General features: G+C 45.5%; 2 protein-coding genes across 2 annotated transcripts in view; both read right to left on the bottom strand.

Annotated features, from left to right (window-relative positions):
* Nucleotides 1–2,454, bottom strand: part of ptch2 (patched 2) — a gene marked incomplete at its 5' end in the record, with an annotated part of 31,266 nt that extends 28,812 nt beyond the window's left edge. The window contains 2 exons of the mRNA XM_084480880.1: nucleotides 580–772; nucleotides 2,305–2,454. Of these exons, the coding sequence (XP_084337006.1) occupies nucleotides 580–772; nucleotides 2,305–2,454 (343 nt within the window). The remainder of the gene's footprint in view (nucleotides 1–579; nucleotides 773–2,304) is intronic.
* Nucleotides 2,455–12,521: 10,067 nt separating this feature from the next.
* eif2b3 (eukaryotic translation initiation factor 2B, subunit 3 gamma) overlaps nucleotides 12,522–15,000 on the bottom strand; it is a 26,558-nt gene continuing 24,079 nt past the window's right edge. Inside the window, exon 12 of the mRNA XM_084480565.1 lies at nucleotides 12,522–12,845. Within this exon, the coding sequence (XP_084336691.1) occupies nucleotides 12,793–12,845 (53 nt within the window). The 3' untranslated portion in view covers nucleotides 12,522–12,792. The remainder of the gene's footprint in view (nucleotides 12,846–15,000) is intronic.

Below are 15,000 nucleotides of genomic sequence, written 5' to 3' on the forward strand. Positions count from 1 at the left end.
AAAAAGATGGAAGAAGATGGTAGAGAGAGAGGGAGATAAATTAAGATAAAGTGAGGTAGAGTAGGCTGCATTGGCCTTTTGGATGCAACCAATATACAAAGTTTGGTTTGGTTAGCCGTAGTAAAGCAGCAATAACACATGATGCAATTTTCTGTATTTCATAGCCAGCTCGCACTGCCACGACACAGACAAAACCACCAATTCATTCTTATTAAGACTTATCATTAACGCAAATAAAAATAAATGATTGCAACCAATGAACTTATAAACCATTACAACGAGTCAAGAGGGGCCACAGTCATTCACTCAGTCAGACAACTCCCACTCCAACCACTCCTCCTGCCATCCTCTCTATAGTCCTAGCAGTGGCAACCAACATGGCCGCCGTACCTCTTCCCATCATCCACCACCACTGTCATTCACACTCCGATCAAACAAAAAAGTATTCACAAGCGACATACTCAAACCAGGTCAGTACCAAGTACCAAAGCAACCACACACACAGCCAGGTCCTGTTTTTCGAGGTGAAAGACATGACAGACGAACCGAGGTGCAGAGCAGCCTCTTCGCTGGACTCACCTTCCACCCAGAGCTGCTCAATGTCCGTCTCGATGGCCGCCACCCGGAGCCCCACAGACAGCGCTCCGAACACCAGCAGGCCGATGAAGAGCACCTTCCCGCAGTGGCTCTGGATGTGGCAGCCCAGAGAGAAGAGCAGGGCCTGGAACCGTGCGCGGATCCACAGCGGTGCCTTCTGACCTACCGCTTTACCCTGGAGAAGAGAGGAGAGGTGTTACTACAGTGTATGGGAATTGTATATACAGTTTAGATACAGTTCATGGCTCATATCTCTGTTTCCCTAAATATATATGTACATATATACACACACACACACACACACACACACACACACACACACACACACATAAATCGATCTATAGTGTGTATATAGAATAGAAAAGGCTGTAAGCCATCACAGCCAGGAAAGCACCAGAATCAGAAGATAACACAACATATATGGATCTTATCCATGTCGCTGTAGGTCTTCTGAAAGGGGCCTAAAGCTTTGAGTTTTGCAGCCCAAAACTGATCATGAAACGGTAAGATAGCACATTGCTAACCACCACACTGGGCACAGGCCTGCATGTTGATGTGTGTGAAATGTGAATGTGTGTATTGGCAGTACAGCTGAATACCGTTCTCCCCCAGATGGTTCTGTAAGGTCCACCACCTCATGTATTCCAGTAATGTCTTTTTTTTTTCTGTTTCCTAACTGGGTCTCAATACTACTTGGTCATGACAGATCCTGTATTGAACCGGATTATTGTAATTATAACAACACTACTGAAGCTGAACTACATTCCATGAAAATTGTATGGGGAGTTTCATACTAGATATAAAACCTGCAATTCAGCGACACACTATGGTGTAGATGAGCCTATTCTATATTATGGTCAGTCTAGAATACGTTAAGTTGTCTAATGCCCATGTGCAATCTTTATCTCTTGTATGTGACCGTTTGTTTTAGCCTAAAAGGTTATATATGAATAGGTTAATGTCAACCGACGGTGACAATGAATATCCCCGTTTAACAGACGTTAGACTAAAACGATACCGTTTTGATGCAATATCATAGAAATGTAAAAAATCATAGAAGATTGTCAAAAATCACATTTCTTACGGTTGAAAAAACATGTAGCCTACAAACTATAAGCTACCCTTCAATCACGCAACAACACCAACATGCAGTGGGTTTATGTAAAGGTTACGGTGTTATGAACGATTCTATCAATATCCTAGCCTATCCTTTGTTCTTTTTGCACAGAGCATAGCACTAGTGTTGTGGTTTCGCTCCACGGTGCTGAAAGCAGCCCAAGTGTACGGGCGGTCCAGAGATGCTTCAAACTCAATCAGCGAATTCCTGCACAGGACCCTCCACGTCTCTCCACACAGAGCCCACTGTGGTCCTCGCCCTCGTAACAAAGCCGAATCACGCACGTCAACAACAGTCGGCGATAGCCCCACTTAAAACCTACTCTCAGTTTTTCTTTAAAAAAATGAATGGAACAACGTGTGTTCATTCATAAATAAATACATAACAGCACCGCTGAACGGTGAACTGGAGTTATTCCACCACGGAACCAGCTCGGTTGTAAACACTGCGATAACACCGTTCTTCCCCCCTAAAGCGATCTGCTAAAAAACACCCAGTCAACACTTCTCCAGAAACACTTCATTCAGCTCACCGGCTGAATGAAAGCTGCCTTCATATCCAACACTATAGTTTTACAAGCATTGCTTCACCTTTGAAATCTGTTTAAGTGCGAACGCAGCGTGGCAATAACTCGGTCTCCGGAGCTGCTCCGGAGGGTTGGCATGCGGCTGAGAACGCGTGTAACTCGGGGGGAAATCTCCAAAGACCCCGGCCCCCGGGACCCCGCGATCCGAGGCCATAGTCCCAGTGAGCGAAGGAGGGCGCGCGGCGAAGCGTCGGCTGAACGGTGCGAGTTTAGAAAAAGTGTCAATAATCCAACATAGAATACGAGCGCATCCAGTACCACCGGGGGAAAGTTAAAAGAAGCGTTTCTAGTCTTCCTTGGAGCCAAACAAGTCTCGAAACTCCATCCCAACATTATGCGCCCAAATCCGTATAGGTCCTTCAGTCTTCATTCGTCCCGATAGCTTATAAAACAAGGTCTCGGGGTAGGAGTAGTAGTAGTAGTAGTAGTAGTAGTAGTTGTAGTTGTAGCCTACGACTGAGCCGTCCGTGTCAAGTCTAACTCCGATCCCGTAGCGGTAACGTTTGGAGCAGTTCGCCTCTCGGCAAACCCTGAAAAGGGAGGTTTGATGGAAAAGTGCTCCGGCTCCCATTGGCCAAGGAAGAGGCAAATTACTTTGCAAACATCGCCTATTATTAGCTGCTAAGCAACAGCTCACCAAAGTGGAGAGAGAGGGGGACCACCCAGGCTGCCGCTGCCTGGGCCGGAGGGGAGGGGAGGGAGGAAGGGGTGGAGGAGGGAGAATGGGAGGGGGGTGGGGGGGCGTCGGAGGGAGAGAGGAACTCTTTCAATAAACTCGGCGCACGCACGCACACACACGTGCGCGCGCGCCACACACACACACACACACACACACACACACACACACACACACACACACACACACACACACACACACACACACACACACGCCCTTGCACAGACGCACGCACGCATGCAGGCGCGGGCACGCGGGAGCGCTCGCACACTTTTTTGCTGCCTGCTTGCTCCGCCGGTTCTCTGCATGTTATTCTCAGTGGCCCGGCTTTAGTTAGTAAAAGAATCGCACATGCCATCTATTGATACAACAGAGGCGCGCAGACACATTTTCACGAGCCAATCATCCAAAAGCCTAACCGTGTTGATTTGGATAAGTGCAGAGAGGAAATGCATATTAATAAACACACATTAAATAAATAAGCCAGGTGTGCGAGGGGAATAATACATGTAATAAATCAAATAACACAGCATGCATGCCTGTTGCCTATCGCAATGAATGAGGGGTTTTGTTATAGGCATGTGTTAGTGTGGGTGTGTGCGTGATCGTGCGTGATTGCGTGCATGGGGTCTTTAGCACCAACAGCTGTATCAGCCTCACCTTTTGTATTCAAAAACTCTGAGCACTAGAGAGGTTATTGTGAATTTTTTGTGAAGATGTTTTTTGTGAAGAAAAATATTTTAGAGAAAAATATAAACTACAGGCCTATACCTATCAACTGTTTTCGTACTCTTTAGTACCAGCTATAGTAGCAGCTATAGTAGTTACTTTTCCCTGAATTTTTTTTTGTTTAATGTGTGGCTGGCAAAAAAAAGCTAACCCACCAAAACACATTACAGTAATGTTTTTCCCACAAATATGCCCAATAATAGTACATCACTTGATTATAGGTTGCAGGGAGCAACAACAGCTGCAGCAGTTCCATTAGTAGTAAGATAAACATGTTAACAATGAAAAAATATGTTATTATAATAACTGCATAGGGTAAAGTATATAACAGCAACTTCCTAAATGAGAAATGTAGTTTCTTAAACGTAAATGTATTTAACAAACACACAAAAAAAAATTGAAATATAGTTGACAAACAAAATACAAAATGTCAACAAAAAAATGGATGGAATGGAAAAATGGAATGGAATGGAAAAATGGAAACAACCGCTGGATCTCCAGCTTGTTTACCAAGCTCTCTGTGTTATTGTAAACACTCCAAGATGACTGCAAAAAAATCCAAAACTGTGGATATAATGTAAAAGGGTGCATCCCAGTTGTACTTGACATTATTTGTTTGGGCGCTAGAGTTCTGTGGAACAGAATCTGAGCTTGAGTTTGTGTTTCTAGCTTCAAGCCAACAAATTAATCAGATTTGGCTGTTACAAATCATATCCTTCAGTGCAAGGAACTGTGCAAAAAAAATGTTTTCTCATCCTCTGCTGTATAGAATAACCATCACAAAATATAGAGTGTAGGGTATACATTTTACTACACGTAAACATGTCTGGTTTAGGGCTATCAAGTGTAAGCATAGAATAGAAAAACCATACGCAGATATTTAACTTTATCGCCAGTAGTACATCTTTATTATTATACGTAGCCTGCTCTTTTCAATGTGTTGAGAAGAGGATGTTGATTCCAATTTTATTAAACGGTTGGAGGTCTGAGGAGTTCCATAGAGCCTACCAAATGTTTTCTTTGCACCTTATCTACTATTGTATCTAGAAACATGCAAGGCACTAGTGTGGCCGAAATGGCTACTATTCAATTCTCCTGGTGTGGAGTCTTGCTGGGCTGGGTTGAGTGGTGCCGTAGAGATAGGGTTGCTAACTCTCTCACTATCTCAACCAAAGGTGGCATCCTAGTGGCATGGCACATTTTTGGTGGGCCTGGTGCCAGGGCGGTTGGGGTATGGTGTTTTGGCAGGAATTGGCGGGTGGACGCTGCACGTACAACTGATGCCTATGAGGGGGCCTGTGATTGGATGACAGGTGACGTAACCCATTGCTTGATTAGCACATTATCTAATGCTATTGGATGAGATCTAGGACCTGTAAGAGTGCCATCTGGTGATCAGAGTAGCGTAGCAGTCAATCCTGCATGGGACAAACTAATTTAGCCCAAATATAAGGGACGTCCCGGTTATTACCAGCCAGTTGGCAACTATAAGTAGGCAGGCAGCATCACAAACAGGCAGCATCACTAGCTGGGACCGGCAGTTAGGGGAAACAGGCAGCGTAGCTAGCTGACACGGGCTGGATTGTAGGGCCAGTAGAGGCGAACAGGCTCAAAAACGAGCTAGGACTGGGCTGGGTGGTGTGCTAGAGGGAAACAGGCAGCAGAGCTAGCTGGGACTGGTGGTAGAGGGAAACAGGCAGCCTAGCTAGCTGGGACTGGGCTGGGTGGTAGGGGCGCTAGAGGGAAACAGGCAGCTGGAAATGGGAGCTAATGCGGAATGTGAGGAATTGGGCTGTGTGGTAGGGGGCCCCTTCAAGCCTAACAAACTCAGGGAGGTCCGAGTCCTGGTCTGGAGGCCTTGGATAAATAAACCATAGGAGATGACCATGCTCTGTCCAGATATCTGCCATCGCAATGGCCTGACACAAACCTCTCCCCATCCCATGTGCCCCCCCACCCCTCTCCCCGACCTTTCCCACCCTGTTCTCCTTCTGGCTTTTCCGCTTGACTTCAGTTCAAATGTAGGCATCCCCCCGGTCTACGCTTTACTGCGTATACATCCAACATGCTGATTATTTGTGTATGTACAATGCGCACGTCCTTCATGTATCATATCCAACACATCCATCGTCTATCTCTGCATGTATCCTTCCAATCGACTCCACCATCCAACACGGCCATATCCATCCACCACCTATCCCTCCATTTATCCATCCATCCGCCAAACTTCACCCTCCATCCAACCATCCAACCGACGCCTCCACCCAACCCATCCATATCTCCACCCTCTATCCTCCATCCCTCCGTCTTCTTCTTCCATCCATCCACCCCCCCCCCCTCCCCCACCACCACCCTCCATCCGTCCTCATGGTGGGAGTGTGTGTGCGTGTTTGCAGTACAGAGACCCATGGACCCATGGACATGCTCTGGCCTTCAGCTGTGTTACTGCATCCCGCTGCCCGGGGTTTGGGGAGCATAGCGTGTTTATTTATTGTAATGGAAGGCTATGGGACCGCTCATGACTGCACTCCATCCGTCTCCTGGAGGAACGCTCTGAGTGGGAAATGGGAGGAAGGAGAACGGAGAGAGGGGAGAGAAAGGTGAAGAGAGCATTGAGGGCGTCTGTGTGATGTGTGTGTGGCTTATTGATGTGTTTATGAATACAAATATGTGCGGTTTGTTTCTGGAGTTTACGCTCGCTGGTCAAGGTGAGTGCGGTTTACATAGGTCTTTTTAACATCTCTCTTTCCACAGTCAAATGTATATCCCAGATACACGATTAGACAGAGCATATAATCCACAAATTGTCCATGTATGATATATTTTAGATAAATACATAGTTTTCATACTTTTGCATTTGAAAATACACCCTAATATGATATTGTAACAGCCTATGCGATTAATAATAATACCAAAAATGTCTACATTGAGAGTCTAAAAACAAACGCACAAATACTATTTATGCCGACAGTCACAGAAATAAATTGCAAGAATTTCAAAACAGAAAAATGTAAATACTCTCCCTTTGATCACGCTGTAACACTGTCAACCACACAGTTTTTAATTTCACGCAACATAATGGATGGCCCTTCCACCCGAAGAGGGCAAGGGGAGTGAGAAGAAATATTTTGTCGCATTATCATTTTTAATACAAATTAACATTATTCAACAGCAATAAGGACCAACAAATCAGCCCCACATCTCCAGGAGCCCACAGGCATGTGTGTTGGCCAGCGGCTCTGTCAGTCTTAGAGCAGAGGGTGGGGGGCGCCACCCACCGTCTCACACAAGATTAATTATGATAATGCATTTCTTTAGCCCTTTGTCACCCTAATGAATGGTTGCCTTTAAGGGGGAAAAAAACACACAAAAACACAGATCGCGGGGAAGAAACACACTTTTCTCTGGGCCTTTGTCTGTGTGGTTGTAACAGTGGTGTTGTTAGATGTATAGCTGGCAGGTGGTAATGCAAACTCAGAGCCCCGGCCCTTTTTTTGCTTGAGAAGCAACGCGTGGAAATGTTTCTTGTGTGTTTAAGACAAAAAACCCAAAAGGGAATTTGGGTGCGCTTCAGAATAATGTTAATTAAATGTCAACTGCTACTTTATTTAATGATGAATGAGACACTGGTAAATTGTTTTAGTTTGTATGTCCAGTGTTTTGTTGTAGGAATTATACTCACTAATAAGTAGGCTTATGAGGACTACTACTTTACTCATAAGATTACCTTTTGTTTTTTTTTCTAATGGAAAAGACATCCTGCCATCAAATCAAGATTTTCTGTGAATGATGATGTTGTGTAAACTTTAGAATCATTGTTATTACATGTATAACTCAGTTTCCAACATTGCAACAACATTATTTCTGCCTAATTCATCATTAACTATTTGTGTAATATGTTTCCAAAAGACAGTCATCTGTAACCAATATTAGTTTAGTTTAGTTTAGTTTATTTATTTAGCACACATTAACATTAAATGGTGCAAGGAGGGAACGAAGCCCAATGGGCTTGTACAGAGCTATACCCCTTTCAATAATCACACTTAATCGTTTAAGGCTGACAAATAAACCAAAAGAGGAGATAAGGTACAAAAATAATCAATGTCAATAAGGAAAAAGAAAAATCAGGAGACAACATACAAAAGTCATCCAAAATGGATGGATATTGTCTTCTAAATGTAAACTGTTGTATTATTCTGCTAATTTCATCAATTACATTGTGAAACACTTTAAAAACCTAAACTCCAGCACAACCCGATCTAGTGCCTGAATATTTATGTAATTCCTAACTCGATAAACATCAATCCCAATTAGTTTAGAAGCCTATTTCTCTCAACACCTATCAAGGAAATGGAAATTCAACCATCAACCATTCTAAAAACATTTATATATTACACAAGGAATCCCTCAACCAATTATTATGTTAATCTCAGCCTACAATCAACATCAGGGTAAGCAAATCAAGTGAATGCAGATCATACACATACAATATTCGTCTCTATATATAATATATAGAGAGGATCACCTGTGAAAATTATACATCACAATGTTCTATGCGCCATCAGGGTTGATTTTATTTATTGATTAACCAACAAACGACTAACCAACAAACTATCTAACTAACTAACCAACTAAATAGTGTCAACTATCCAGCTGAAACCGGGGTAATTAGCCTTGGGGGCCTCATAAGTGATGGACAAGGACATTTGAGGTTGTGTGTGTGTGCGTGTGTGTGTGTGTGTGTGTGTGTGTGTATACGAGACATGTCACTGAGCTTGTTATCCCACACATGGGATCCTGGCCTCCACACAATCTCTTTGTCGGCTCAGTAACATAAGCAACTGTTCCCTGTGTCGAGCTGGTACAAAAAAAAGAATGTTTGTGTGTTCAGAAGTTTGAGCAAGAGATGGAGGAATGGGGTGGTGGCGGGGCGGGGGCAAGGGGTGAGGCGGTGGGGGGTAGTATCTTGAAAGATGGTGTGTGTGTGTGTGTGTGTGTGTGTGTGTGTGTGTGTGTGTGTGTGAGAAAAAAGGAGGGAGGAAATTCATTTGAGGCCGGAGAACACAGAAGACAAATTGAGGAAGTGTTGTGCTAATGTGTAGGGGTCAGCAGCGCACACACACAGGTTGTGACTGACTGCATCTTGGGTGGCCCGCTCGCTTGCCTCGCTCACCCACGATCAGCCCTCAAGCCACGAAGCCACCCAGCTACTGGCCCAACCCCCCCCCCCCCCCCCCCCCCCCCCGGCAGCAGCAGCAGCAGACTCCACCCCCACCCTCCCTCCCCCTCCCTCCCTCCCTTCACTCTGTGCATCTTATTATGGTCCTCTGTGTATGTACATATGTATCTTTTCAGACATCCCATTCGTTGGAATGTCTTCACTCGATTGGATTTATGTCACTTTTTGATGTTTTTTTTAGGAAACTACAATGTTTTTATTGGTTCAGTGAAACTATAGTAAGATTAAGCCTTAGCATTTAACATTATGAATGTGAAGATTATTGACGTTATGATGATCGCATATAACTGCAATGCATAGTTAATATTCCAAACACAAATAGTCTGCTTTTGAATTCTCCCCACATTTTACCACAGCGCTGCAGTCTGCTAGCCGTTAACTTTTAACGAAGCTAACTTTTTCCCGAATACATCCGTTTTGGAATCCTTGAAAAAGCATGTTGCCAAGGCGATGGTTCAGCACATTTTGAAAGGTTGCAGATAACACTAAAGGGAATGTTATCTGCGCTCCACCGTCCTTTATCTCCCTAACAGCCAGGCTCTGATAAGGAGCCATTGTGAAGGAAGTCATCAGCCAAAGAAAATAAAGAAATTGTGTTCTTACTATACGTGGGACAAATGTGTGGATTTCAGAACTATTGCGCAAAAGCAGCATTCCTTGTACCTTAACATTGAGCATGACGCAAAATAAATTTGTCACTTCATCCTAGATGAAGAAAGGAAGGAAAAAATGTCTCCATTAAATGTCTCCTCATTTAAGGCTCTGCTACAACACTTTGAATGTTAAAGCGTTGCAATGACATAGAATAGTCAAAACGTTGAATGTTTAAACATTGTAGGGACATAGATGGGGGGTCCTTACACAATGTGAATATAATAGAAGAGAAACAAATAGTCACAAATAGTCTCACACGTTCATGCGAAAAAACAATGTTTGAAAAGAATGCAAGGGTAGGGTATTTCACAGACATATATTTGGTGAAACTATGGCGAATCTAAGCAATCCATCGCACCACAATAAAATAATTTGACAGCGTAATGATACTTCTAAGTGGGATAAAGTAGAATAGATGCAACAACGGGGGCGAGTGGCCCGAAGGCAGACAGCTCGCCTGATATATGATCTGTGACTTGACATCTGATCTCCAGACCTGCCAAACACACATACACACTCACATATTCATGCCAACAAGGAAGCGAGGGAGGACACACACACACAAAACACACACGCACACACACACACAGGGCGGGATGGTGTGTGACTGAGCATTAAGATGAACAATGGGCAGACTCACAAGACATGCTATAGCAAACACATACACACGCGCACACACAAATGCACGCCGACGCAAGGATGCACACGGACACACATGCACGCACGCACACAGACGCAGGTAGGCATGCAGGCTGCCAGGCCCGGCCATGTTGGAGTTGTGTTGAAGGGACTCGGGGGGGTGGTCTTTGTATAAATATACAAACCTTTAACCAAACACACCCGGCTGCCAGATTTCATCAGGCGGTCAGAGGGTTGAGACTCTGAGACTAACCGCTAAAAGGGTTAACAGAATGAAGACAATGGGTTTGGTGGGGATTCTTTACCTTAAATAAGATGGAGGATTCCAAGTCATACATTGTCATACACCTCAAAAACAAAAACACCTCATGACATATCTTAGGCTGGCTTGAGTTGTTCATCAAGATACTGGCGTTCACTGTTTTGTTGTGTCAACGAGTAGGAGCACTGAATTGATGTGCACTGTGAATATTGTGGTCTATCCTTAACATTTTATATGATTTGGATTCAATTGACTTTGCAACAATACAAGTAAAATACATCATTAGAAGTAAGTGTGATTGACGGAACCTTTAATGGCTAAATGTGTGGTAGAAAACTTTTTTGGGATTTTTCAACCAAATTTATATTTTGTCTAATTTAAGTCCAGTTGTCCTTCCGTTCTATGGATCCGGCTTATTTTGATGTCCCCCAATGGACCATTCGGGTTTTAAAGAAAACAAATAAAAAATGTATAGGCCACTACGCCTCTCTCCCAACCCTTAAGCCAAGAAACATTAAAAGTTAAATAAAAAAATTCCATTACCAAACAATTCCAAAACCAAGTAATTTTATTAGGATGAGAATGACCATGTTAAGGTAATACTCATTTTCTTTTATACATTTAGTCCAGTTTAAGACCTAGGGCAAAACGAAGTCAAGGCAACGCTATTGGAGGGGAATGGCAGATTGGGGTTCTCTTTGTATTACTTATGTATTACCTGTAAAAGATAACAATAAAAACATGTCCATCTCACTGACTGAAAAAAAACAAGGGCATTAAAAAGCCACTAGAAATGCAAAACAGACTGTCATGATGCCTCTCTCTCTTCTTTTTCTCTATCCCTTTCTTTCACTCACACACACACACACACACACACACAAAATGTGAAAGACACATGCACGTCAAATTCGGGGGGCCACGGGAGACAAAGGTCTTGATGACTCCTGCAGGACGACAAGACACAATAAAAACCAGAAGACAGTAAATCACACCTACACACACACACACACACACAAATTCATTCTCTCACACACTTCAAACCTGTAATTTAAGAAATGCTGTGCTGGAGGAATGTAATAAATCTCCTGACAGCACAGAGAGAAGAAAAGAGAAGGAAGAAGAAAAGCACCAGTCGCGAGCCAGTCCTTCTCTGTTGTGTGTGTGTGTGTGTGTGTGTGTGTGTAAGGAGGGGTGGGGTGTCTTGTGTGTTAACCGATACAGGATCAAGCTGGGTGGTCCATTGGCTAAGCACACACCATTTTTGTGTACAAATAAACTTAACCCCCATACCGCCGTGGTCTACCCGCCCACTTCTCCATCCCCCCTCCCCCCCCCCTATTCTCCTATGTGTGTGTGTGTCTGTTCACGGATACACGGCGTGCGCATGTAAGCGTGCGTGCACAATCGACCGTGGCCCCTCCCTCCCACTCCCTCGCGTTCTGGCTGTCTGGCGAGATGGTATTAGGGAGGGTTAATATGCTCATAAAAGATCAGGCCACAGTGAAGAATCTAATGTATATATATATATAAAAAAAATACATATATATATATAGTATAAAAAGGCTAGCATCCAGAAACTCCAAATTGCCTATAATGATAGGTTGCTTATTCTGCTTAAGAAACCCAGGTGGAGCAGTGCAAGTGAACTATTTTGTAGAGTAGGAGTCAACACATTCCATGCACTGTTGATAAACTTAATGTATACATTTATTTGCAGAGTGAATGGTTCATGTAACCTAATTATTATGCTGCTGTAAAACCCTGGTCTTAGTACTGTGCGATACCAGTTGTCCATGTGGAAACACTGGTATCAGTGTCTTTTTTTAAGTGCGCTGTTTGTGTATGTGTAGTTGTTTGTATAGGTATGTGTTTTTATTGGACCATGAGTGTGGAAATAAAGGTGATTGATTGATTAATATATCCACACATACTCTCTTCACAAGGTAAATGCAACATTTAAAACAGGGTCAAATTTAAAGTTTATTATTGAAGGTGATTTAAAGTTGATTATTTGAATGGCAGGAGGAAAGTACTCTGAAACCCAAAAAAGAAACACTGAAGCTCTTGCGTCGGGTTAAATAGAACTTGCTTTTTTAAATTTTATTTTGACAGGATGTACAAAAAAATAGGCCTATGAAGTGTCTGTCGGCAGTGACAGAGCGCCGGATCGTGATTGGTGGGTTGAGTTGTTCTCTGGTCCTCCCCCCCCCCCCCCCCCCCTCGGCGTGAGGCGGTCTATGCGCTGGAAGGCTTGACGCGGGGGGGGGGGGGGGGGGGGGCCCACCCTGGGGTGCTAGATCTCCATCAGCTGGTCGCTCCCGACGATGACCTCGTTGGTCCTTTCAGCTGCAGGGCCGACGGACAGAGGAGAAAGGAGAGAGGCAGCGTCAGACAGCGAGCAGACGGCACAGCGTGGCGTACGCTTCCGGCACATTTGAAAAGTGAGCTTTTTATTTTCTTCAGAATTGCGCGCGGGTTTGAAGTAGATGTGCAGAAACCTACACGCGGGGGACGACGACGGACCCCCTCTGACAATAAACTCTCCCCCGTCTCTTAAGATACTACCTGCCCCACAGTGGTGAATGTGATGGATCAAATCTTACGGATGAAACACCAAACTCGTGCTAACTAACTAACCTAACTTCATCTTATCCGTCCCTCATCCGGTCTAACCGTCCACCAACCGACACACAAATTCAAATTCATAAATACGTCATGGAACCATAACCTACTCTCCGATCCACGTTTTCTCTCGCCTTTAACTGTCTCACTCCATCCCGAGCCGTCCCAACGAGAGGGGAGAAGACTGCTGTTGTATGTACCCTAACCCCCTCCCTCCCTCCCCCCACCCACCCAAAGCGGCCATGTTGATCCAAGGCAAACTGATGTGGAACGCATTAATGTTCCGTCCGTACAGACAGCTTTTTTTTCTCGGGGTTGGTGTGAAGGAATCTGCAGCAGCGGAGAAGCGGTCCATGCCCCCGTGTCGTTTGGAGGGAGAGAAATGGAGCGTGGGACGGAGGGGAGGGGAGGGGAGGGGGGGAAACAGGAAAGGGAGGAGAGAGAGAGAGAGAAAAAAAAAAAGTAGAGAGAGGACAAGAGAGAGGGGGAATGAAGACACGGTGGGCACTGGTGGGGTCGGGTTGACCTGTGTGTATGTGTCTGTGTGTCCGCGTGTCCGTGTGTGTGTGTGTGTCTCCGTCTGTGTGTGTGCGGTGGTCATGAATAGACAGCGGCCGGGTGGGTTCCACGGGGGACGGGAAGGGGAGATGCGGAAAGGCCTGCAGGTGACCAGAACCGCCTGTGATCAGGGAAGGGGGGCAAGGGGAAGTCACAGACTGGTGCGGTCGCCTCATGTTGTAGCCTCAGAGCATCCTGCCCCAACATCCACCCGGGCCCTGCGCCTTGGGGCCCTGACCCCCTCGCTGTAGAGTCCTGTGTGAGCCTAGGGCAGACATCACCTATAGCGCAGCGATGCATCCGGATTGAAAGATTCTTTAGGTTGCAGTCCGGCTGTGATGCAAAGAGAACCCATGTGGATCTAAAAAGCCTCGTTGCAGACCGAAGTGTGAGTCTCGGCGGAAAGCGAACGCCGAACGCACTGACGTCGTTGCATAATCCTGCACACCACGGCTGCAGCAACTCCCTCTCCTGTTTAATCTCTATCCGCAAAGTCAAATCAAGTTCAAGGCGACAAGTGACATAGCGTGACAACACTATCACATTAGTATCATCCACCACATGGTATTGGGAGCACAGACACTGTTGACGTCTTTTAGTGCTGCTCGGTGTAGCCCGGGACTGTCTGGATCCACCGTGGATTCACAGAACTGGTGCTGGACTTCCAGGGGAGGACCCGGGGGGGGGGGGGGAAGAGTGGGAAACCTGAGACCGTCGGTGGTGTGCGGTGGTGGTGGTGTGCAGCGGCGCTCCAGCGGTCCCCCAACCGCCCCCCCCCCAGGGCCATGGACGGGTCATGTGTGTGTCTGCGTGTCTCCAGTATTTGCGTGTCTTGTGTATGCGGCGCGGCACCGTTGCCCTGTGTATTTGTCGAAGCGCCCAGAGGAGCAGTCTGTATCTTTTAAATATCAACACCTGACAGGCAGAGCCCAGGCCAGTGCGTGTGTGGTGTCTGTGTGTGAATGTGTGTGTGTGTGTGTGTGTGTGTGTGTGTGGGTGAGTGTGTGCGGCTAGCTGTCAGGGTGGTCTCCCTTCCAACAGCTTGAGGAGTAGTGGGTGTGTAATGCCTTTAGCAGCCTCCGGTCAGCGGGCTAGTGGGGTGACGAGAGAAGACAGGGGAACAGACATACTGGAGAACACTAGTCACTATTATTATAGTTGCACGCACGCACGCACGCACACACGCACACACACAGTGACACACACTCGCGCACACACACACACACACACACACACACACACACACACACACACACACACACACACACACACACACACAGTGACACACACGCACACACACACACACACACACACACACACA

Source organism: Micromesistius poutassou, assembly GCF_964030765.1.
Source record: "Micromesistius poutassou genome assembly, chromosome: 16".
In the NCBI taxonomy this organism is placed as follows: Eukaryota; Metazoa; Chordata; class Actinopteri; order Gadiformes; family Gadidae; genus Micromesistius; species Micromesistius poutassou.